The sequence below is a fragment of the Taudactylus pleione genome, unplaced genomic scaffold, assembly GCF_031769625.1.
Source record: "Taudactylus pleione unplaced genomic scaffold, aTauple2 ptg000093l, whole genome shotgun sequence".
Lineage (NCBI taxonomy): Eukaryota > Metazoa > Chordata > Amphibia > Anura > Myobatrachidae > Taudactylus > Taudactylus pleione.
In genome coordinates this window covers 1,345,679-1,370,289 of record NW_028284495.1, presented here as the reverse complement: position 1 = coordinate 1,370,289, position 24,611 = coordinate 1,345,679, and the positions used below count along the sequence as shown (strand labels likewise).

General features: G+C 45.0%; 1 protein-coding gene across 2 annotated transcripts in view; it reads right to left on the bottom strand.

The window, feature by feature from the left end:
* Positions 1-2,037: 2,037 nt before the first annotated feature.
* LOC148526787 (kinesin-like protein KIF20A) overlaps positions 2,038-24,611 on the bottom strand; it is a 45,192-nt gene continuing 22,618 nt past the window's right edge. For both annotated transcript variants that reach the window (XM_088469743.1, XM_088469742.1), the window contains 8 exons: positions 23,631-23,793; positions 22,808-22,969; positions 22,229-22,368; positions 19,404-19,569; positions 18,487-18,571; positions 17,943-18,004; positions 17,543-17,653; positions 2,038-2,368 (listed from right to left, as the gene is read on the bottom strand). In XM_088469743.1, coding sequence (XP_088325869.1) covers positions 2,114-2,368; positions 17,543-17,653; positions 17,943-18,004; positions 18,487-18,571; positions 19,404-19,569; positions 22,229-22,368; positions 22,808-22,969; positions 23,631-23,793 — 1,144 coding nt within the window. In that variant the 3' untranslated portion in view covers positions 2,038-2,113. The remainder of the gene's footprint in view (positions 2,369-17,542; positions 17,654-17,942; positions 18,005-18,486; positions 18,572-19,403; positions 19,570-22,228; positions 22,369-22,807; positions 22,970-23,630; positions 23,794-24,611) is intronic.

Sequence of the window (24,611 nt, the reverse complement as noted above, 5' to 3'; positions counted from 1 at the left end):
GACTGCTACATAGCCTATCCTATTCACCCACCACTCACACCAATGTCACTGTGTGCCCTGTGCACAGACTGCTATGTAGCCTAGCCTATTCACCCACCATTCCCACCAATGTCACTGTGTGCTCTGTGCACAGACTGCTACGTAGCCTGTCACACACCCCTCTGGAGACCCCAGAATCAGACCCCGTTATTTACCTTTGCGGGCGCTGACCCGCGCTGTCTTCCGGCTCCCACGCTGTGCGCTGCTTTCTGCTCTCTCAGGGCGGCCTCCACTGTTGTCCTCCGGCGGGTCCCGCTTCTGTGCTGATCCCACGCCGGCTCCTGCTGATCGCTGGTCCCTGCTGATTACTCCCAGGAAGCGCTGTCCTCCGGTCCTCCTCCACTACCACCAATGAAGAGAGTCTTTTCCTTCTCCCTCAGCCTATCAGCTCCCAGCGTCCACTATAAAAAGGATCCCCAATGCTAACACGAGTTGCCAGTGCAACTAGTCCCTTAGGTCTACTAAGTGTGCCTCCCCACTGCGCTCCACGGCTATCCAGCCGCTCCACGTAGCCACCCACGGCTATCCAGCCGCTCCACGTAGCCACCTAGCTACCAACGGTTATCCAGCCACTCCTCGTAGACACTCAGCTACCAACGTCCACCCAAGGCTATCCAGCCGTTCCAAGTAGCTTCCAAGGTATCACCTCTTCTATACGGCTCCTTAGCCGCACCACGCTACTTCTGCATTACTCAACTCCTTATCAGTTTTCTGCATCCTCTCATGCGGAGAAACTTTATCAAGCCAAGTCTCCTCCAGCGAGCGTCTGCACCAAGTAATACAGGTCCAAGGCCCAGTCCGGGAACACAGCCTCAAAATCCTACGATTGTGACACTATCCTATTCACCCACCACTCCCACCAATGTCACTGTGTGCTCTGTGCACAGACTGCTACGTAGCCTATCCTATTCACCCACCACTCACACCATTGTCACTGTGTGCTCTGTGCACAGACTGCTATGTAGCCTATCCTATTCACCCACCACTCACACCATTGTCACTGTGTGCCCTGTGCACAGACTGCTATGTAGCCTATCACTCACACCAATGCTACTGCCCTGTGCACAGACTGCTACGTAGCCTACCCTATTCACCCACCAATGTCACTGTGTGCTCTGTGCACAGACTGCTATGTAGCCTATCCTATTCACCCACCACTCACACCATTGTCACTGTGTGCTCTGTGCACAGACTGCTACGTAGCCTACCCTATTCACCCACCAATGTCACTGTGTGCTCTGTGCACAGACTGCTATGTAGCCTATCCTATTCACCCACCACTCACACCATTGTCACTGTGTGCCCTGTGCACAGACTGCTATGTAGCCTATTCTATTCAAGTGAACACGGGCCCAAAGCACCTCCCCCCCTTACCGTCCGCACAAATTGTGTCACACCCATCTCTTGTATTGATGATGTCAATAGCTTGTTTTTTGTTATTGTTCAGCTTTAACTTGACGAATCGAGATAAACAAAGTGTAGGTTATTTCTAGGAGTTTTCACTACAAAATGATGCAGTTTTTATGAAAATCAGTTTAGCAGTTTTTGGGCAACTTGGAACAAACAAGCCGACACAACATTCTTATTATATTGGTATAGCTAAAACGGTTATTTGGAACTCCACAAATATACCTGCTGCATTATTGTCGAACCCTTAATTTAACAGTACTTTAAATTAAAAAAAAACCTAAATAGGACAATACAAAGTAAAGTTTCTGCCTAGGAGTATTCTCTATTGTTCAATTTATAAAATATTCCAAAGAGATTACATTTGATTAATAAGGACACAAACCATTAATGCTGTCTCAATACAGGTTCTGTTTAACTTGAACACTAGCACCACCTTGTGACCATTTCCTTTAATTGTGACTTTTCCAGTAATACTGTACGTTCCAAAATGGCAAATTATTAACAAAGTGCAATTTTACAACTACACCAGTGACGCCAGTGCTATGTGGTTTCTGAAATTGTATTTTTTTGTTTAAAAATTCAAAATAATAACTGAAAAGTTTTTTTATTTAAATAACAGATTAAAATAAATTATATATCTACACACAAATAATTAATGAGTTTTTCATTTACGAGAGAGCAAAGGTTTCTTTCTAGACAACCCTGTGGTTTCCTCCATTTTTTCCAATGATTTAGTCTTTTTAGGAGTCATCGTGTTTCGGATGTTGGAAAATAAGCCTTTTTTAGGTTTCGGTTCGCTTATGTCCACTGCTGACACAAGCTTCCTACTTTCATCAAGCTGCACTTGAAGTTCAGTTACAGAAGCTTCCAGCTGAATGGCCCGCTCTGCCAGGTTCTGGAGACCTCGAATCTCCTGTTCCTGCAACACACAAGCAGTATAGTTCTCCTTTACATCACCGAAAGAGAGTCCATCATTTTACAGACTATCCATGTGTTTGAAAAAAAAAAAAAAAAGGAGCGTTCTGGTAAAACTAAAGGTGCATACACAAAGAAAGATTTTCTGTCCAACCATCCAACTAGTTGATTGGTTGGAATGAAAATCTGGTAAGGTATGAAAGCAAATCACATTCAGCAATTTGCTCCTAAGTGCCGGAAAATGGACAAAAACTGTTTGTTAAATGTTTGATCTAAACCATTTGCTCAAACTTGTCTGACTAGTTTCATGTTTTCTGGCATTTACGAGCAAATTGCTGATCATCAGTTACTCCCATATGTTACCAGATTTTCATTCCAACCAACTAGTTGTACCCAGCTTTACCCTGGTTAACCCTTTTTCTTCGAAGGGTTTAGGGTCCACAGGGGAGACAATGGGGTGTAGGTTGGACTTTGAGGACCGGACACCAACAGCAAAGCTTTTCAATCCTAGGATGCTCCGGTCCTTCCACCTATGCCTTACCCATAGCCTGAGGGCAACTCAGTTTTGTAAAGCTCAAGGCAGGAGCAGGATAGGAGAGAAGGAAGTTGTCACTTGTTTCCTTCTCTGTGCGAGAGTGTGATTCTTCAGTGTACAAGAGAATAAACCCATAGGAGCCAGGTGAGTCATGGCGGGTGCCCTGTGGACCCTATGAACTTCGAAGAAAGTGTTAACAAGGGTAAGTTTTACCATAACTCCTTTTCTTCAGGGTCCATAGGGCTCCACAGAGGAGACAATGGGGATGTCCCAAAGCAGTTCAAGGGGCAGGGATGCTCCTGAGCTGAGAGGAGAACTCAGGATGCTTCCTTTGGGAACAGAGAGGCAAATGTATCAAAGGCATAGAACCTAAGAAAGGTGTGGACAGAAGACAACGTGGCCGCCTTGCATAGCTGTTCAGCAGAGGCGCCATGCTGGGCTGCCCACGAGGGACTCACAAAGAGAGTAGAATGAGCAGATACTAAGCCGGCACAGGAAGGCCAGTCTGGCCAGGTGGCTTTGCATGATTATCTTGCCGGCTTATACTCAGAGTGTTAGCTGGCCATCCCATCTTATGGAATCCATGCAAGATGAAGAGGGAATATTAAAAGATTATATTTTCATTTATATCATTTCTTATTTAGTGTAATAGTTTGTCTGAATAATCATATTTAATATCCGTGAGTGCCCCATGTAGGAATATTCTTTCTTCTGTTTCAATCACATTTGTTAATCCTGGGAGCACCTCCCTATTATTAGAATTGTAATAAAGACTTGTATCAGGGAAGGATTAATTTACACTGAGAATCTGTGCGGGTATTTTGTTCTGTTTCAAGATGAAGAGGGAATCAGATTTCCTGATGGCACTAGTACAGTCCATGTAGGTCTTCAGAGCATGGACCACATCCAGAGCAGCCTCACCAGCGGAAAGGTCTGGTGATTGAAAGTCCTGGACCACAATTTCTTCATTAAGGTGGAAACGAGAAGCCACCTTGGGAAGGAAGCCAAGGCACAATCTAAGAACAGCCCTGTCTTGATGAAAGATTAAAAAATGAAGGGGGAGCGACATGAAAGCGCCCCTAAAGCCTAAGGGCACATGCTATAGTCAGAAGAAACACAGTCTTCGCAGTGAGCCATTTGACATTCACTGATTCCAGGGGTTCGAATGGAGGTTCCTGAAGTGCGTGGAGAACAAAATCCCACAGAGCCACAGGAGAGACCAGGGAGGTTGTATATGTAGAACACCTTGTAGGAAGGTGTGAACATCCGGTAGAGGAGCAATTCTGAGCTGGAACCAGATGGACAGAGCAGAGATGTGCACTTTCAGAGATGCCAGGCGTCCAAGATCCAATCCAGCCTGAAGAAACGCAAGTATTCTAGAAACCTTAAAATGTTTGGGCCATAGCTTCTAGGAGCACACCACTGGAAATAGGTATGCCATATTCGGTGATAAATTCTGTCCGAGGCCGGTGTACGTGCTCTGAGCATGGTCTGGACCACAAAATCCTTAGCCCTTAGGATGGATGTCACAAGAGCCAAGCAGTTAAAGAAAGGCGGGCTAGGTCCAGATGTAAACAGGGACCCTGAGACAACAGGTCTGGCCGAAGAGAAAAGTCTATGGAGAGACTTTGAAGAATATCGGAGTACCAATGGCATCTGGGCCAAGCCAGAGCTACCAACAGGACTGTGCCCCCTTCCTGTTTGAACTTCCAAAGAACTCGAGGTAGCAGGGATATTGGAGGAAAGAGGTACGCCAAATGAAAGGTCCACCTCACAGATAAAAGTCCACGAAAGCCGCGTTGGGATCCCTTGCCCTGGCTCAATAAACTGGAAGTTTGTGGCTGTGCCATGAGGTCCATGTCCAGTAGACCCCATTTGTCCACCAGGAGTTGAATAACTTCTGGCTGTAGAAACCACTCTCCTGCATGCACATCGTGACAGCTGAGGAAATCCGCTTCCCAATTGAGAATTCCTGGGATGAACACTGCGGAGATGGCGTTCGGCCCATGTGAGAATGCAGGACACTTCTGCCATTGCTGTCCAACTTAGAGTGTCTCCTTGCTGATTGAGGTAGGCCACTGCCGTGGCATTGTCAGACTGTACTTGTACTGGCCTGCCCAGAAGAATATGCTGAGCCAGAGTGGGAGGTCTGTAGATGGCTCGGAGTTCCAGGATGTCGACTGGTTAGAATGCCCATCGTCTGGGATCTGAGCAGATGGGGCAGCCCATTATGCCTGGAGAGGATCAGGTGTTGAGCCTGGAGTGAAACTGGGTGAACTCCACCAGGTGGACACCATGGATCCCAGGGTCTGCATTGCAGAGTGAATTGACACTGACTGTAGTAGTAGTCTGCACAACCGGTGTCATAATACCGAGATTTTGTTTGCAGTTAGGAAGATTCTCTAAACCAGAGAGTCCAGGAGGGCCCCCAGATGTACCATTCTTTAAGAGTCAACGAAGATTTTTCCAGCTGATAAGCCAACCGTGGATTTGTAGAAAGGCAATGGTTACCTGTAGATGACGATGAAGAAGGGAGCTGACCAACAGCAAGAGATTGTCCAAGTATGTGAGCAGTCTGATCTCTTGAATTAAGATCATGGCAGCCTCTCTTTGTCAAGACCTGAGGAACCATTGAAAGGCCAAAAGGCAGAGCCTGAAATTGGTAATGTTGCTGTAGAATACCAACCCTGAGATCTTGTTGATGAGAAGGTGCTATAGGTACATGTAGGCAAGCGTCCTGAATATCCAGAGACACCATAAAGTCCCCGGGCTCCATAGCCAGTGGAGGGTTTCCATACGAAACTTGGGCACCCTGACAAACTTGTTCAGAGACTTGAGGTTAGGCTGATGAGACTAGTTGGGCTTCTGAACCAACTAAGAATAATTGCCCTTCCCTCGCTGTGAGGAGGGGACCGGAACTATTGCTCCTAAGAGCAGTAGGAACTGAATGGAGCAGAACTGGAAAAGAAGTGCTGGAGGGGAAAGGTCACCTCGGGAAGGAAAGGGCATATCCGAGGGATACCACGTCTCTTACCCAGGCGTCTGGTGTGGTATGCTGCCAGAACTGGGCCAATTGAAGAAGTCGGCCTTCCAGCCTGGGAGCCCCCAGGGAGAGGACCGCCCCGTCAGGCTGAAGGCTTGTCCTTAGATTTGGTAGGTGGACGTCTAGTAGCCCAGGTTTGTTTGGTCCTAGGCTTGGGAGGCCTTAGTTGATGTCTGATGCCTTGGAAAGGACTGACAATTAGCTTTTCCTTGAGGAAAAAAAAAAGGTAGCTCACAATTTTGTCTAATTCTGGACCAAACAGGATATCCTCAGGCAGAGACTCAAATGTCATTTTAGAGTCCGAATCCGCCTTCCATGAGCGGAGCCAAACAATACAGTAGGTTACTACAGAAGTGGCAGATGCCTTGAAAGCTAGGAGAGCCATATCCATAGCTGCTTCACCCAAATAGGAGACTGCATCTCTAATGTGATATACAGTCAGGTGCATAAATATTGGGACATTGACAGAATTTTCATATTTTGGCCTCTATTCACCACCACAATGGCTTTAAAATGAAACAAACAAGATGTGCTTTAACTGCAGACTTTCAGATTTAATTTGAGGGTAATTACATCCAAATCAGGTGAACGGTGTAGGAATTACAACGGTTTCTAGATGTTCCTCCCACTTTTTAAGGGACCAAAAGTAATGGGACTATCAACTCAAAAGCTATTTCATGGACAGGTGTAGGCTATTCCCTCGTTATTTCATCATCAATTAAGCAGGTAAAAGGTCTGGAGTTGATTCTAGGTGTAGCATTTGCATTTGGAATCAGTTATATTATATTCAGACCTCTATTAGTCCAATGAGGTGGGAATTACAGATCAATTTCACTATTAGGAGCAGCTATTTTTTGTTATTCCAAATTGTTAGTCATCATCATAAGTTGTGAGCGCTGATTTCTATATAGTTTGTTTTTTGCAAGTTAGAGTCAGACTGATTTTCTGCAAAAGAAAATATATCGAATATGTTTTTTCTGGAGAGAAGTGGCTTCTTTGCTTCCCTTCTTGACACCAGGCCATCCACCAAAAGTCATCGCCTCACTGTGCGTGAAGATGCTCACACCTGCCTGCTGCCATTCCTGGGCAAGCTCTGCACTGGTGGTGCCCCGATCCCGCAGCTGAATCAACTTTAGGAGATGTTCCTGGCGCTTGCTGGACGTTTTTGGGCACCCTGAAGCCTTCTTCACAACTATTGAACCTCTCTTCTTGACGATCCGATAAATGGTTGATTTAGGTGCAATTTTACTAGCAGCAATATCCTTGCCTGTGAAGCCCTTTTTGTGCAAAGCAATGATTAATGCACGCATTTCCTGTCAGGTAACCATGGTTAACAGAGTAAGAACAAGGATTTCAAGCTCCACCCACCTTTTAAAGCTTCCAGTCTGTTATTCTAACTCAACCAGCATGACAGAGTGATCTCCAGTCTTGTCCTTGTCAACTCTCATCTGCGTTAACGAGATAATCACTGACATGTCAGCAGGTCCTTTTGTGGCAGGGCTGAAATGCAGTGGAAATGTTTTTGGGATTAAGTTCAGATGAATTGCAAAGTCCCTCTTTGCCATGACAATGATCACTCTTCATGACATTCTGGGGTATACGCAAATTGCCATCATAAAAACCGAAGCAGTAGACTTGAGAATGCAACAAGTATTGGTTTTCACAAACCTTTGGCCATGGCTGTATGTTCAATTTAGAGGATGATTACTCGTCTCCCAAAGGGGGAGTCAGAGTGAGATAGGTCTGCATCTTCTGCCTCTCCAGGTGATAATTCAGAATTTGATATCTTCCCAGTCCACTCAGCTAACAGCACGCTTAGGTAAGAGTCTCTCCTTTTGCTGAAAGGCTGTAGAGCAGGGGTGGGCAATAAGCGTCCCTTCAGCTGTTGTTGAAATACAAATCCCAGCATACATTGTAACATTTGTAGCATAGCCAAAATAGCAAAATTGTGGTAGGGCATGCTGGATGTGTAGTTTTATAACATCTGGGGGCCGCTTATTGTCCTCCCCACTGTAGAGGTATCCGCCAGACTCAGCCAGGTAGAAAGTACGTCTACCCATGGGGGAGGCAAAGGAGTTGCAGGGAGTACCTGCTGTGGCCATCCCATAGGGGGAGCCATCACAGGGACAGTTAGGTGGTCCGTAATTTTTGCCAGCACCTGTGAAAAAAGTAGCCCAGGGTGGGTCCTGAGGAGAGGACACTGGGGCTGATGGGCCCGGGGAAGTATAACAAGATGCACAAAGACCATCCTGAATGAGGTCCTCCTAAGTCCTGCTCAGCAGGCTTAACTTCAAAGACACCAAAGAGTAATAGGAAAAAAAGAAAACATACAGCAGCACTAGCACAAGTCACATACAAATGAAGAATATACAATATAACTGCAGTGGGCACTAAAATCAACTACACAGACCTCAGTGGCTGGTAGGATATAGCTCTGTATAAACCTAACCCTTTGGAGAGGTATACAAGGAGACTGGTCCCAGATTTCCCGGAGACCTGAATGCAGAAAAGGCTGCCGTGAGTCTCAGAGGGGGTGGAGGGTGAGGGAGGAGCAGCAAGACTGCAGAATGACAGCCTGAGCTGGGGTGCCTTGTCCCCTATGCAGACATTAACCACCTGATCCCCTGGCCTTAAATTGTACCCTGGGCCAGTGTTTGTATTGCCTTGGTGGTCTAGTGGAGTCCAGGATGAACAAGTGTCCACATCATCATCTCCTGTCTCTCTCCCAAGACCGGAGGCAAGACTGCGCATTACAAGTGTCCCCCCGCAAGCGGGGATCCGCCTTACGTGTCCCCTTGAGCCCCGGCTGCAGTCTGGGTTCCAGGAAGCCTTGTTAGCTAGGTCCCCCTCAGAGCCCCGCCGGGAGTACCTAGCAGAGGGCTGGTGTCATTGCGCCACGGAGGGGTGATGGTGCAGCAGTGCAGACTCGTGCTGCTGCTCAGCAGTAAAATAAATGACAATAAAATCATAAAACTAAGCTTGGGCTGTTAAAACGGAGAACCAGCTCCTGCCAGACACCAATGAAACTGAGCTGCCCTCAGGCTGTGGGTGGAGTATAGGGGGAAAGACCGGCGCATCCTGGGATTGAAAAGCTTTGCTGTTGGTGTCCGGTCCTCCGAATCCCACCTACACCCCGTTGTCTCCCCTGTGGAGATAAATTGTAAATTCAATTAGATGCAAAAAGTCAGACACTTTTCACCTATTGTACTTTCCACCGCATTCGCCTGTTTGAGATGTGAATTCGCGGCATGCACGTCCCCGCGATTCACCGTAATCAATTGCAGAACAAGCAAAACCACAAATAGCCGAATGTATAACATACGGAAAGTACTGAATAGATTGGGGGAATCAGTCTGTACCCCAAAATAAGATACACAGACACTGAAAATCAGTACAGATCTGTACTATTAGCCCTAATAAAAGTAGGTTGTTTCCTTAAATTGTGTTAAAAGCTTCTAGACACATTTGTTAAAGTGGTGAAGAATGATAGTAAACAGTATTTTTTGCGGAAAATAAATAGTCCAGTCAAAATTTGGGGTACTTGAAAAATAAGAGTTATGGTATGACATACCTTTGTTAACTCTTTTTCTTTGAGGTCCATGGGGTCCACAGCCAATACGTTGGGGTATGATCCCGGTCACCAAAGTTAATACAAACGAGCTCTCTGCTCCCAGGATGCACCGGGTCCCTCCTCATATACCCCACCCCCTGCCTCAGGTAGCCAGTTAGTTACCAAGCTCAAGCAGGCAGAGACAAAACAAAAGGGTAATGGGGGGCATCCACTAGACGATTTTATCCCTGTCCAACCTCTTAACGATTTTCTCTTGAAATTTGATCTTCCACTCCAAACAATTTGCAAACGATTTGCAAAAGATCTAACGATAAACTATGTTGTTTCAATCTGTGATTGGGAGCTTTCAGCTATAGTGGGCAGATAGTGGTTCATCGTTTGATCGTTCAGCGTGAACGATGTGTAAACGATTTGTAAGCAATCAAGTGAAATTGACCTGCATGTTCAGTCGATGGAGGAGACGATCAAACGACCAGCAGGAGCGCGCATCATACATCGTTAGAAACAATTACTGCACAATTTGCGAACGATGTTCAAATGATGTTTGAACGATTATCGAACGATTTTATCATTATCTTTCAATCACTCAACTTTATCGTCTAGTGGATACCCCCCTTAAGAAAGAAGAAACCCATATTCACGAGAAGACATTTTCTGGAAACCCCCCCCAGAACTACAGGTGCATCTGGGTGGGTGTCCTGTGGACCCCATGGACCTCGAAGAACAAAAAAAAAAAAAAGTTAACAAAAAGGTATGTCATACCATAACTCTTATTTTCTTCTTCGGGGTCCATAGCCAATACGTTGGGGATATCCCAAAGCACTAGCCCTACGGCCGGGGACGCTCCTGACTCTCGGAAGAGAGGAGAATCCTATGCCCGAAGGAGGCATCCTGAGAGGCAAAAGTGTCAAAGGAATAAAATTTGACAAAATGTATGGATGGAAGACCATGTGGCTGCCCTGCATAATTGCTCAGCAGAAGCACCCCGACGGGCCGCCCACAACGGACCTACTGCTCCAGTAGAATGTGCAGTTACTGAATCCGGCACCCGCATGCCAGCCTGTGTATAAGCCAATGAAATTGCCATGCAAATCCACCTGGCCAGTGTCTGTTTATTGGCTGGCCAGCCACGCTTATGACAACCATAAAGCACAAAGAGTGAATCAGACTTCCTACATTTGCTCGTGCGTTTCACATAAATTCTCAATGCACGGACCACATCCAGGGAAGCCTCTCCTGGCAAGAGACTAGTGCCCTGAAACGGTGGAACTACTATTTCTTCATTAATATGAAATTTTGACACTACTTTCGGAAGGTAACCCTCCCTAGTACATAGTACCGCTCTATCTTGATGAAACACCAAGAACGGCTCACGGAAGGAAAGTGCAGCTAAATCCGACACTCTACGTGCAGATGCTATAGCAAGAAGAAATACTGTCTTTGCTGTTAGCCACTTGATGTCTATTGAATTTAAAGGCTCGAACAGAGGAGCCTGTAAAACCCTCAGAACTAGAGTCAAATCCCATGAAACAACCGAGGGAACAAAGGGAGGCCGAATCCTCAACACCTTCTGAAAAAGGCCTTTATATCTGGTCTCAGAGCAATTTTTTGTTGGAACCAGACTGAAAGAGCAGACACCTGTACTCTCAAAGAGGCCAGGCGGAGCCCTTTTTCCAGACCGCTTTGAAGAAAATCAAGCACCCTGGAGATCAGAAATTTCTCTGGGTCATACCTTTTCAGTTCACACCACTGAAAGAAAGTATGCCAAATTCTATAATATATAGAAGCTGAGGATGGTTTCCGTGCCTTCAGCATTGTCCGTATAACAGACTCGGAAAACCCCTTCTTCCTCAAGACGGAGGCCTCAAGAGCCATGCCGTCAAAGATAGCCGATGAAGATCCGGGTACCAGCAGGGACCCTGTAGCAACAGATTCGGTCTCAATGGCAGAGGCCATGGAGTGTCTATGGAGAGAGACTGTAGATCAGTGGTTCTCAAACTCGGTCCTCAGGACCTCACACAGGTCACGTTTTACAGGTCACCCAGCAGGTGCACAAGTGTAGTCATTATGCACTGACACATTTTGAAAGATCCACAGGTGGAGCTAATTATTTCACTTGTGATTCTGTGAGGAGACCTGGAAAACATGCACTGTTTGGGGTCCTGAGGACAGAGTTTGAGAACCTATGCTGTAGATCTTTGAACCAGTGCCGTCTCGGCCATGCAGGAGCTATTAATATCACGGTACTGCCCTCTTGTTTGATCTTTCTGACGACTCTGGAAAGAAGAGCAAATGGGGGGGAACAGATATACCAGCTTGTAACACCACTTTAGTGTTAGTGCATCTACAAACTCTGCTCTCGGATCTCTGGTCCAGGATCCGTACCTGGGAACCTTGTTGTTCCTTCTTGACGCCATAAGATCTATTTCTGGCAGACCCCACCTGTCCGCGAGGTTCCGAAAAACCTGTGGATGTAGGGCCCATCCTCCTGCATTTATCTCCTGCCGACTGAGAAAGTCGGCCTCCCAATTCAGGATTCCTGGAATGAAGATGGCAGATATCGTGGGAAGATGAGTCTCTGCCCACACCAGGATTTTTGATACCTCTGCCAAGGCAGCCCGACTCCTTGTGCCCCCTTGATGATTTAGGTAGGCAACAGTGGTGCGATTGTCTGACTGTATCTGTGCCGGCCTGCCCTTTAGGATTTCCTGAGCCTGCACTAAAGCTTTGCATATAGCCCTTAGTTCCAGGATGTTTAGCGGTAGCAGGCTTTCCGCCACTGACCACTTTCCTTGGAAAGTGTGTGACCCCATCATCGCCCCCAACCCTGAAGACTGGCATCGGTATTGAGCAATGTCCAATCCGACACTCAAAAGGGGCGACCCTACCTGAGAGGCTTTGTCTGGAACCACCAGGACAGGGACAACCGCACCTATGGAGAGAGATGCAGCAACTCAGACCTGATCGTGCGGTGATCCTTGTCCCAGCGAGACAGAATTAATTGCTGCAGTGGTCTGGAGTGGAATTGAGCGTATTCCACCATCCTGAAGGTGACCACCATCGGCCCAAAGACCTGCATGGCCACTAGAATGGATATCTGCCTGTTGTGGAGCAATTTGCATATCCGTGCTTGTAAAGAGAGATTCTCCTCCTCCGGCAGATATATTTTCTGCACCACGGAGTCCAATCTTGCTCCCAAGTGACATCCGGACAGGGTGGCGACTTCTTCCAAGTTATGATCCAGCTGTGTCTGTACAGACATGATCCTGTAACTGCTGGGGGGACTGCCCTAGCAACAGGAGATCGTCCAAGTAAGGCAAGATCCTGACGCCCTGGTGTCTGAGGCATGCCATCATCAGCATCACCTTGGTGAATACCCGAGGGGCTGTGGACAGGCCAAAAGGTAGGGCCTGGAACTGAAAATGTTCCCCCCCTACTGCAAAACGAAGACATTTTTGATGAGCCTGTGTGATTGGTATGTGGAGGTAGGCATCCTGCATATCTAAGGATACCATATAGTCCCCCTGCTCAATTGCCAATACAATCGATTGCAATGTTTCAATCCTGAACCCGGGGGCTTGAACAAATTTGTTGAGCTCTCTCAGATTCAGAATGGGCCGATACAACCCGTTCAGTTTTTGAACCAAGAATAGATTGGAGTAAAACCCCTCTCGGAACTGATTCTCTGGCACCGGAACCACTACCTCCGATGCTAGTAATGCAAGAATTGCTTTCTGAAGAGCCAAAGCTCTTTCTGAACCCTCCTGTGGGTTTATACAAAAAAATCTGAGGAGAAGTCCTCCAAAACATCAAGGCGTACCCTCGGGAGACGACTCCTCGAACCCAGGCATCCTCAGTCGTGAGGTGCCAGGGCTCCGAGAACCGAAGTAGTCGGCCCCCCACCTGGGGATCCCTTGGAGGGAGGCCCGTCCCATCAGGCCGCTGGTTTATCCTGGACGTTTGTTTTTCTTACAGGGCTTCCTGGGTACTGTCTTTTTTGGTGGAAATCTCGCCGAGGGCTGACCCTTGGCCTTGCCCTGTGGCCGAAACCCCCGGAAAGGACGCCCGTCTAAGTTTAGACGAGGTTGCTGATGGCAGACCTGCAGTCTTTGAGGCTGCCATGGAGGCTACAATTTTATCCAATTCTGGACCAAAGAACTCCCCCTGTAAATGGAAGGGGGACCCGGCATCCGCCTTCCAATCCTTTAACCAGAGAATCCTACGTGACTTTGCTGAAACTCTGGAGGAAAGGATACCTGCATCCAAGGTGGCATCTCCCAGATAAGACGCCCCTTCTCTAATAAAGGAGATCATGTCCAGTTGCTCCTTAGAGGCATCTGGTAGAGAGACTGCTAGAGTTTTAGCCCACTCCTCAATAGCTCTTGCTACCTAAGCAGTAGCCATAGCTGGACGGGTGGCCGTTCCCGCCAGCGAGAAAATTGATTTGAGGGAACTCTCCAATCTCCTATCCGTGGCTTCCTTCAGCGAAGCCACTGGAATTAGCAGAGTGGTACACTTAATCAGCTGCGCCACATGTGCATCAACTGACGGTGGATTCTCCCACCTAGCACAGTCCTCTGCTGGAAAAGGATATAGAAGTGCCATTCTTTTAGAAGGATGGCTTTTCTTATCCGGACAGACCAACGCTTCCTCCATAAGTTCTGATAAATGCTCAGACTTTGGGAATTCTGCCTTGACCACTTTCTGGCGCTTGAACAGGGGTGCCTCACTAAGCAGAGGATCCCCTTCCTCGATATTTAATACAGATTTCACAGCCCTAATCAGAAAGGGGACATCGGCTACTCGGAGGAGGCACTGGAGTACTCACCCATGTGAGAAGGTAAATGGCGCCTAGATTTAGGCTGCTTTGGTGTGACAGCCTGAGGAGGCTGAAAAACCCCCGAGGATGATGCCATAACCTTACCAGCACCAGGGTCCATCCAAGGCGGCCACATCATGGGCATAGGATGCATCTGCTGAGACAAACCCCAAACCGGTGGTACCGGGGCATCCAGCTGCTCCACCACTTGAGCCATAACCTGAGAAAATGATGCCCAAGGGGGCTCAGGGCCTGTAACAGGCAAACTTAATTGGTGTGGTGGCTGTCTAAAACAGTTCCCACAAAGCCCATTTTGTAGAAAGTCCTGTGGGGACAAGCCTGCCTTGCAGGCTATACAGGATATCAGCAACAGTGCTCACGCCACCTGACCCTCAGATTCCTAAGACATGTCAACTATGCCAATGGTTCTGAGTGTATATGTGCTACTTTCTACTCTCAACCCACACACCTGCAGTAACGGAAGGGTAGAGACAGTGACAGTTTACAGAAATTACAGAAGAAACAGTATCCACAGACAACAATCACATGTCATGCATAAACACTTCTATGAGTCATACGCATATAAGCTCTCACTACCATAATCAGCGCTAGTCTTAGTAAGATAGAGCCATGTAAAACCTGAACCAGCAGTAGGAAAGGTATACAAGGAGACTGCCCAGCGTCCTGAAGGAGCAGCGATCAGAGCAACTGACATACACGCTGGCTGCCTTATATGGAGGCTGGGAGGAGCAACCCACCCCACTGTGCCAGAAGACTGGACTAGCATGTGGATTGGGGGAGGGGCCGCCAGGGAAGCGGACCTCCCCTATGCTGCTTGGACCTGCCCGGTAAACTGACATGGCCGCCGCCACAAGCCCCAGCTTGTCAGGAACATCACATCCCGGCGGTCTAGTGTAGGAGACAGGCTGTTCTGCCTGTGACTGCAGCTGTCCTCCGGCCAGTCTCACCGCCGGAGGCCGGACCGCCACGTGGTCCCGGCGTCAGCGGCCGCCGCGACCACCCACTTACTTGCCATCCCCTTGATCCGGATGCGGTCCAGGGCATGAGAGCCCCTACCGAAGCCCTAGCCATGGACCTGCCAAGGCTAGCGGTGTGGCGCCGGAGGAGGTAGTTGCAGCGTGTGACCGGTGCGTCTCCAATCAGATGCGAGGCTGCTTCCAGGACAGCTCAGACCACCCGCATAGATGGAGAGTAAAAACAGTGGGACTGCTCCTGCAGTCCCACTGTCTATGTGGTGTACACACAAAACAGGAAGAACTGGCTACCTGAGGCAGGGGGTGGGGTATATGAGGAGGGACCCGATGCATCCTGGGAGCAGAGAACTCGTTTGTATTAACTGTTTGGTGACCGGGATTCATACCCAAACGTATTGGCTGTGGACCCCGAAGAAGAAATGGGTGCTAGCATATTTGTGTCTGTATAGTGAACTTTTAAAAAATGTGAAAAATCCACCTGCTGTATGCACCTGTCCCATTCATACAGCCCCCCAAGAAACCCATTTTGCTTTTCTTTATCCCCCCACTTTTTTCATTTTTGCCTCAAAAATGACATGTCTTTTTTGGGGTGTTCTAAGGTATTTTTTTTTTGCCGATTTGTCCTTTGGGAGGTGGGGGGGGGGGTGGTTATCCTAAGGGTTCTGAATCAATTCCCCACATTTCCACCCCAAAATAGAGATTTTTAACTTTTTTCCGCCTGCCTTTCAGTGGAGAAACTTTTCCGCCTGTTTCAGTGCATTGAGTTTCTGCTGAGGCGAATTGGTCCTGGAATTGAATTTGGAGATAAGACGCAAACAGGCGAAAAGCGTCAATAAAGGCAAAACTTTTTCGCAGATTTCGGATTTTCGCGTGTAACTGAATCCGGCCCATAATATTACAGTGTAAAAATGTGAGCTGAGATTTATTGGAGTTTCTGGATGACTGGACAGGGGGAAAAAAAAATAAAAAATGCTCGTTTGCAGTGTAATGCAGAGATTAATTTCTGAATTTTCCTGAAAACTAACACACCCGAACTTAGGGGTTCCGAGTAGAACTAGCGTCCCGGCTCAGGTTCAAGTAACATGATTTTAGCGGTTTATCAATTTTAAAGCAATCCCAGACCAAATGGGAACCAAAACATTTGAGGGTGGTTTTTATCAAAATAAAACCCACGGGTCCACGAACATCTTGAATTTTTGGCATGTTTACCATTTTTGGTTTGCCATCAATCTGTAGGATCATAATCTACCAGTTTACACCATAGGCTCCAAAATGTACCTTAAGACCATATACACACTGGTAGTCACACATTTTACTTCTAAAAAGCTAGTAAAATGCATATAAACCAGTTAAAAAGAGAACCGTTTCAGCATATAGGAGGTGGGTGTTAGGTCACATTTTGTCCATCAAAAACAGTAAAATCCCTCCCCTTCAGTGTTAGCTATAGTTACCATTCCCAGGTTCTGACCAATAGTGCCCCCACTCAAGCCAGCAATAACCCTGCACAGTGTGCAAGTAGTGCGAACTGGTGTAACTGTTGGTTAGTATGCAATACAGAGCCCATTCTCCAGTGGCCAATGTGACCCAGGGAAAGGAGCTTAGACATCTGGTAGAAACATAACCTATATTATAGGATGATATATCACTTCTATCCTATCCACCAAACTCAAGTAAGCCATCCAATCTCCGTACAGGACAGGACACGAAACATTGCTGTATGAATTCAGAGTAAACCAAGCTAATAACAGCTCCACAGCTGCTGGGAATCCGCATCCAGAAGTTCTAGTGCTCTGCTGGCTCCAGCTTAAAGATGGAAGAGCTGGCCATGGGCAGTCTGCTATGGAGCAACAGCATTTTGCCTCATTTAGATTAAACTATTTTTAAAGACTCTAGTGCCCCTATTTTGTAAGATGGGCAGTGATTGGCAGCCTTACCAGGTCAGACACACGTTATAACTTTTATAGGGTTGTTTTTTTTTATGTTAAATAAAATAGACTCTGCTCTGTCCACTGCCGGGACAGATTCTATTTCCTACACTTTAGCTTTAGAGTCCGAAACACTACATAAACCTAATATTATAGTCACACCTGTACATAATGCCATCTCTGAATCACAAACAAAGGAAAAATGTATTGTTTAGTAAGTAATACACAGCTTTTATTAGCATGCTGGCAATTTATAGGTAAATGGATTAGACACCCCCCCCCCCCTTTACCTTTATTTTAAGGTGCTGCTTCATCATTTCATTTTCTTCAGTCAGTCTCCTTACATTTAGATTACCTTCATCCTTCATATTCTGTATCTGTACCTTCAAACCAACTATCACCTGTCAAAGTAGGAAAGTTACTTATGTGGAAACGCATCTTCCAATCTATACACATGTCGAAAACATTCTGCAAAAATGCCACACACACACACACCCCCCCCCCCCCCCTTCTATCCCCTAATGTTAAGTTGGTACCGATACCTTTTTTACAAATACCAGTGCGTTTTGTCATATTTAAAAAAAAAAAAAAGGAAGGAGCAGAGAGACGGTTTGTTGCTCATGTGTTAATTGTTCATGCAAAGGCCAGGACCCCAGACTAATGTGTGTATTTATGAGCCTTTTACTTTACCTTTTCTTTATCTTGGCAACGTTTGGTTAATGCAGTCACAGCACCAGACATGGGATCCTGTTCTGAAGAAGAGATCCAGTATTAGTACACATGACAGGTAGTTACAGGGTTAATGGTTTGCCAACAGCACTGCCAGGGTTAATGCAATGTTACAGTGTAAAATAATGGTTTGGAGAGGTCTACTAGTGGTACCTGTACTTTATGACCCATATATGCTATGAGAATGAGGGGGAAGACACTTAGACTCCGCAACTTTCAACTAAATGCCCCCCAGACAAAATCAGTGCAATGGCTTACCATCCCCTCTCCTCCCCACCCCCAGCAGGAGAGGCCCTTCATTGGTAATGTAGCTATGTGTTGGGGCCCCTCTGTGACAGCCCCATGCGGTCTTATTAATCTAGCTCTGTTTAAACATTTGCACAATATAAAGATACAATGCCCCTTTGTCCCCAGTACTAACATATTTTACGATAATCAACTTAGCTGTAAATCCAGCAGTTTTGTGTATTCACAATGTGCTCAGGAGCAAACGTTTACCACATACCTTTCCTGGTTACATCATCATCATCCTCCATCTGTTTATTTAGCCCAAGTGCAATCTCCAACTCTTCAATTCTGCGATCCCTCTCCTGCAGAAACAGCATAGGTTTAGAGTACAGCATGTCCAGTTTCAGTGATTTATATATAATGTGTCAAAACCAATTAAAATCAAGACATACAGCACCCATATGAATAGATCCGACTGATGATCATAGACCACATTCATGAAACAAAAAACAAAACAAAAAGTAGTTCGGGCTAAAGAGTGTGGTTACAGTAAACTCCTGTACGTGTAAGTATGGTTGTAGTCTGCCCCACGTGCCAAAATGACTTCCCTCCTCAGTACTTACTATCTTTCTACGGTTAATGTGCGCTTTTCAGGGTTTAGTAAAGAATAGGGAGGGATCCGGCTCTGTATGTAAATACAGTAAGCATATAACACTGAAGAGAAAAACAAAAACCCCACTACATTCGAAGCTCCTTCTGGTGACTACAACCAAAGCTTCAACTCAGAAGCTACTAATAATGGTTTTCAAATATGCAGCTTCAAAATAGTGGTGGTTTCCTGTCAGGGTGAAAACGGTCAGTCATTTTCCATGTTCAAGTGCGGCTGTCGTATGATCACTTCAAGTGCCAAGTTTGTCCTATATGGTGCTCTAACAGTCAGTAGCTAATGTACTATCTGACCCTGATCCTAGTTGGGCCTAAAAAATTTTCTTTTTCTTTTATTTTAAATTAGTAGCAAACAAAAAACTGAGGCTGCAAAGTAAGGAGAGAAGCCATGGGTATATACACAGAGCACTGCCTCCGCTGTTTGCATGTTTTGATCCTCTGCTTTTAGGTTATTAAAAATAAAAAAAAAAGTTTTGTGGGAGGAGTAATTTAGAGATCTTCTTCTTACGTGATGACAACCACACTAACCTCAACTTTTTCCTGTTCAGCATGGAACTCATCTAAGGGGACATAATCCTCTTCAAGGTCTTCCATTGCCTGGCGATATGCGTGGTTCTTTATGGCCTTCCTGTACATTTCCAGTCTGTTCTCCAGTTGTTCCTCTGTTGTTTCTTTGTAATCTTCCAATCGTTTACTAGGAATAAAATAATTATTACAGACACACACACACAATATAAACCTTTATTACAGCTGGGAAGACTCCTTCAACCGTAAGCTGCCCATCCATTACACGATGCGGGGATGACGGTGACAGCACGATTACGACGCAGTAGTCTCCCGCGGGGTGAACTGCATACACTGAACGTTCAGATGTTCAGTGTATGCAGATCAATCATCCCCGAACATGGCAACCTGACGGCAGTAGTCAGGTTGACAGTCATGTTCAGGCGATGATTGATGTAAAAAACGACCAGCGGGAGCGCGCATCGCTGGTCGTTTTTAACGCCCGATTTGCAGGCGATTACCAAGCGATGGAGCGATAATGACCGTCGTTATCGCTCCATCGCTAGGTTTAATCGCCTAGTGGATGGGCAGCTTTAGACTTTCAAGAGCATAATAATTTACAGAATAGCAAAGCTTTGTCAGACAGCTGTCCCCTCCTTAGTAACTGCTCTCATCAAATTCGCCAGTGAACTTTTCATAACCAAAGCAAATGGTAATTTCTCAATTCTCATACTCTTAGATCTGCTGCTTTTGACATGGTTGACCGACCACTTCTCCGTCAAGCTCACCAGTCAATTGGTCTCTGAGAGACTGGATCACCTCTAAACCATCCCTTTTCTACCGCTCCACACTTACTCTACCATCAGCACTCCCTCTCTCGCACCACTTGGCCCTCAAACTGAGAAAGTGGATGCAAGGCCCGTGATACAGTGTCACAGCAGGACTTGGGAAAGTGCTAGATAACCCCCCCACCACCCAACCTCCAAACTGATTTTTAGGGAATATTTGTTGATTTTTTTTTTTTCCTGGCTGCATTCCTGATCCTCATCACCACTTGACATTCTGGCACAAGTCATGCTTAGAATTTTTTCCTCCACCAAACTTGCCTTCCCCTCCCCTGTGACTTACCACCCCTTACTCAGAGATATAAGGAGTTGCCTACCCCCACCCACATCCTACCTAGTCCGTTGGTTTATTTCTAAAGCTGTATACACACACAAACGATTTTAGCTGTCCGATTTTTTTAAAGTGTAATGAACGATTTTTTTTAACACGATTTTTGTAACTTCCCTTAATGAAAATCATTCAGCTGGTCAGTCAGAATGAACTACAAACGGGAACGCGCATGAACGATAATCGTTCATCGTTATAACTCAGAAACTGAACGATTTTTTCAACGGTTGAACGATAACGACGGAGTTATAAATCGTTCAAAAAATAGTTACATGTGTATGCACCTTTAGTGTTGTTTCTAAGATATAGGCCAACTTACATTTACTGTACTTAGTTATAGTAGGTCAAGCTACACTTATATATAGTCCCCTGCATAGCACTGCTGACACTATGTTGCACCTTAAAAATAAGGTAAAACAAGGAATTGTCACTTAGAAGAAAAAAACTGTACTTCTGAAGTGTAAGAATGTACTAAATTTGGGGTACAGCTAATTATATTTTACCCACATATTTGTCTCCTGCACTCAAAACATTAACGTTATTTAAAAAGGTACTTCAAGCTGTACTCTATTAAAAACAGGGATAATTCATTACACTTACTGCAATACATGTAGTTAATCTTACCACCCAATGACCAGGTTTTTACCTTCTGGCCGATCCCTATCTCCATCTCTAAATAAATGTCCTGACTGACTCATCAACACTCAGTCCAAACCCCCTGACCTAGAAACATGAAATTCAGGGAGTATATTCCTCTCATGACATAAGCACCCACTAAGCAGGGATTCTTTGAAATTCGACTCCTCAAGGGGGTAAAAAGTGGTAAAATGTTTCCTCTGAGGTGATTGGGTGATAAAGCAGCATATCCCAAGTGCTGTGGGACTGTAAGCACATTGTCTGGGTCGAGTGGAGACTTCAGTGGGGCTACAGGACAGTCCAATACTCAAATAGGGGAGCCACGCCAACTGCCAGTGATGTTTGGCAGCAGTTGGGGTGACAGTCGGTGTGGCTCTGCCGATATGAATAGTAGACTGCGCTGCAGCCGCACCTCTGGAATCACCACGCTCCTTTACACCAGAGGAATAAAATAAACTAAGCATATAAAAGTTTAGATGGTATGACGAGGGGGCATGGCCACGGCGGCAAGGAGGTGGTTTTACTTTCAAAAATATATTTTGTAAATTCAATATATTTTATGTTTCCCCAGCAGTGTATGGTGTTTGTGCTAAAATAGTTTCTATTAAGGAAATTAGTGTTTTTTTGATGTGTTTAATGTGTTGGTCAAATGTATTCTGCTCTGCTGTATACATGAACACTGATGACAATCGATGAACCGTATCAGTTTACTTTGTGTTTATTGCACCATTGCTTTCTGAATAGGTTATAAATGTGTTTATTTTAGATTTGTATTGCTGGTCTGCATGACTTTGGGTGCTTAATAAAAAATACTTTATTAAAAAAAAAAAAAATGGTATGCAGGAAATTCAATTATCTAAGGTCTACCTGGGTGAAAGTACATCAGCTAGTGTGCTATAAATATTAAAACTTAAAATCACACCTATGCTCTCAATTGGAGTTAAATCTGGTCTACACGCAGCTTTAAAATCATTAAGAAGATTACTTTAGTAGTAAAATAAATTCCATAGTAACATCCTTTGAAGAGTTCACTACTGTACCTCCAAGTCTCATCCAGATGCACCATCTGCTGATACATAGCCTCCCCCATTTCTTTTCTTATCTGCATTTCCAGAAGTAGTTTGCTTTGGCGCTCATACATCAGCTTCTCCCTAAGCTCCTCAATTTTTCTCAGTAGATCCTGTTTGAGATTAGAAAAAAATCCAAGCCATAACACCAAATATCAGTTAGACCGGCCGTTTCCTTTCCTAACTCAGGGGTTCACCATATTAAGAGCTCATCAATGTGGTCTAGGTTGCTAATGTTGAGTAACAAAGCAGCGTCTGCGTCTTCACCTGTATACTGTATATTCTACAATAGTTTCAGTATTCAATTCAGTCTGTAAAGACCAAGTAAACAAATGGCCGTTTGCTTGGATCAATCCATAACCCCTTAGTTTACTTCTGTATTGTTGGTGGGGATACGGATTTTGAACTTTAGTGGGATAAGGTGAATGCTTTTCACTTTATTTGGCTTTAATTAGTTTATTCTGCCCTTTAACAACTGTAGGAAATATATAAATTACGTAGGCTCCACCTTTCCCAAGTCATTCGGGTAGAACCGAAATTGCAAAACTTTACCTCTGGACCTAGCATTGTAATGTCCAATTCTTCATCTTCATCCTCAGAAAGAAGGTCCTCAATAGACACATTAGCATCAAACTCTGTAAGAACCTTGCCATCTTTTCCCACTATTCTTGAGTTCATGAAATCAAAGTTTCTGGGCTGAACGGTCTGAACAACCTTTAATTGGGAGGAAAAAAAAAAAAAAAGCCTTTATTACCCAAGCCAGTTAAAATTGTGTGTTCTAGAAACACCATTACTACATAGGTCAAATATGCTTAAGTTTACTGTAAATTATTGGTTCAGGAAATTTTTTTTTTTTAAATGAAAATTAAAGATCATGCTATAAAATAACCCCAATGATTCTCATGAGACTGACACCATTCTGAAGGAGGCATATCTATAGGTCCTATGTAGAACAAGAATGGGTATTGCAAGCTCAACTGCTGACCACAAAAAAAAACAAAAAAAAAAACAATTGGGAGTAGCAGTAATTACTAGTAAAAGCTAAAATACTAGCAACTCCCAGTAATAGGTCAACAGTAGTAATAATACCACCAGCATTGACTATTTCCAGAATGAAGACATGTATAGTATTATGGAAGGTCACTGAAATACTGTAGAATAGCTAAATCCCCAGTTTAGAAAACCCAGAACTACAAACATTTAAAGAAGCCAGATAATAACTTTATTAAAATATAGGTGGGGCTTTCCAGAAAGGTGGATAATATGAAAAGTTGTTTTTTTTCCCTTTATATACTGTGTGGCTACAGTTAAAGAGGAAATTTATTATTACACGTTTCATTTATGTTGGAAAACAACATCCTAACCTCATACTCACTTGTTTAGCAACAGCGGAAAACTTCATGACATGTAGCGTTTCATCATATGTAGAAGCACACTGATTGATGTTCACAATCATGCAGGCTACGCCCTTCCCACAAAAGAAGGGCTGAAAAAGGCGGGTGAGCTTACTTTCCCTGAATGGGACATAGCTGGCCTTTCTGGAAACAGAAAGCATTTAAGTTAAAACAACTGCGCTACCCACATGCAGCAAGCTGTGAATTGTGCTGCAGAGAAAACAAATGCACTATAGGTTGCCCTCTGAGTTATACACCTTTCACACCAAAATCCCAGGTCCAACCCAGGACACTGAACACCATTTCCATCCATGTTACAGCTCTCCATTACCACTTTTACACTGCAGCTTGGACCCGGGTTGACCCCTTTCACAATGGAATGGATCAGTGTCAGCCATGCCAAATGTGTTAATCATTAAAAGTGGAAGTTTTGTTACAGGCTCGCAAAGAGTCGTCATAAAAAGACATACTTGCCAGCTATCCCCAATTGTCAGATGTGCGGATCTGGTTCACAGAGAACAGACAACTGAATTTAGGGGTTTCAGAGACTAACAGAGTTCAAAATCACTTTGGGCTACAGAGTCGAACAGAGTCCCAGTTCAGATCTTCCTGGGGTTCGGGACTTAGATTTAAAAACCGAATTCGGGTTTTGGATTGCATGCTAACAGGTCAAAATGACAATTTCAGCTTTTTTTTTATTATTATTATTTAAAAAACACAAAAACATACATATCCAAAACAAAAACACGCAAGTTTTTGTTTTGGAATCTGGATTCAAACCAAAAACACGGGTGTCGGCGCATAACTCTAATTTATATCGATCAGATATATTCATTCTAATGGGATCATTAGTATAATTTCCCTGCATTGGTTAGAAGGCACAATGATCCCTATTGCTACATGCATTTTTTTAAAAAGTATCTGTTTTCATCAACAAGTAGATTTTACTTTGGGGATCGTTT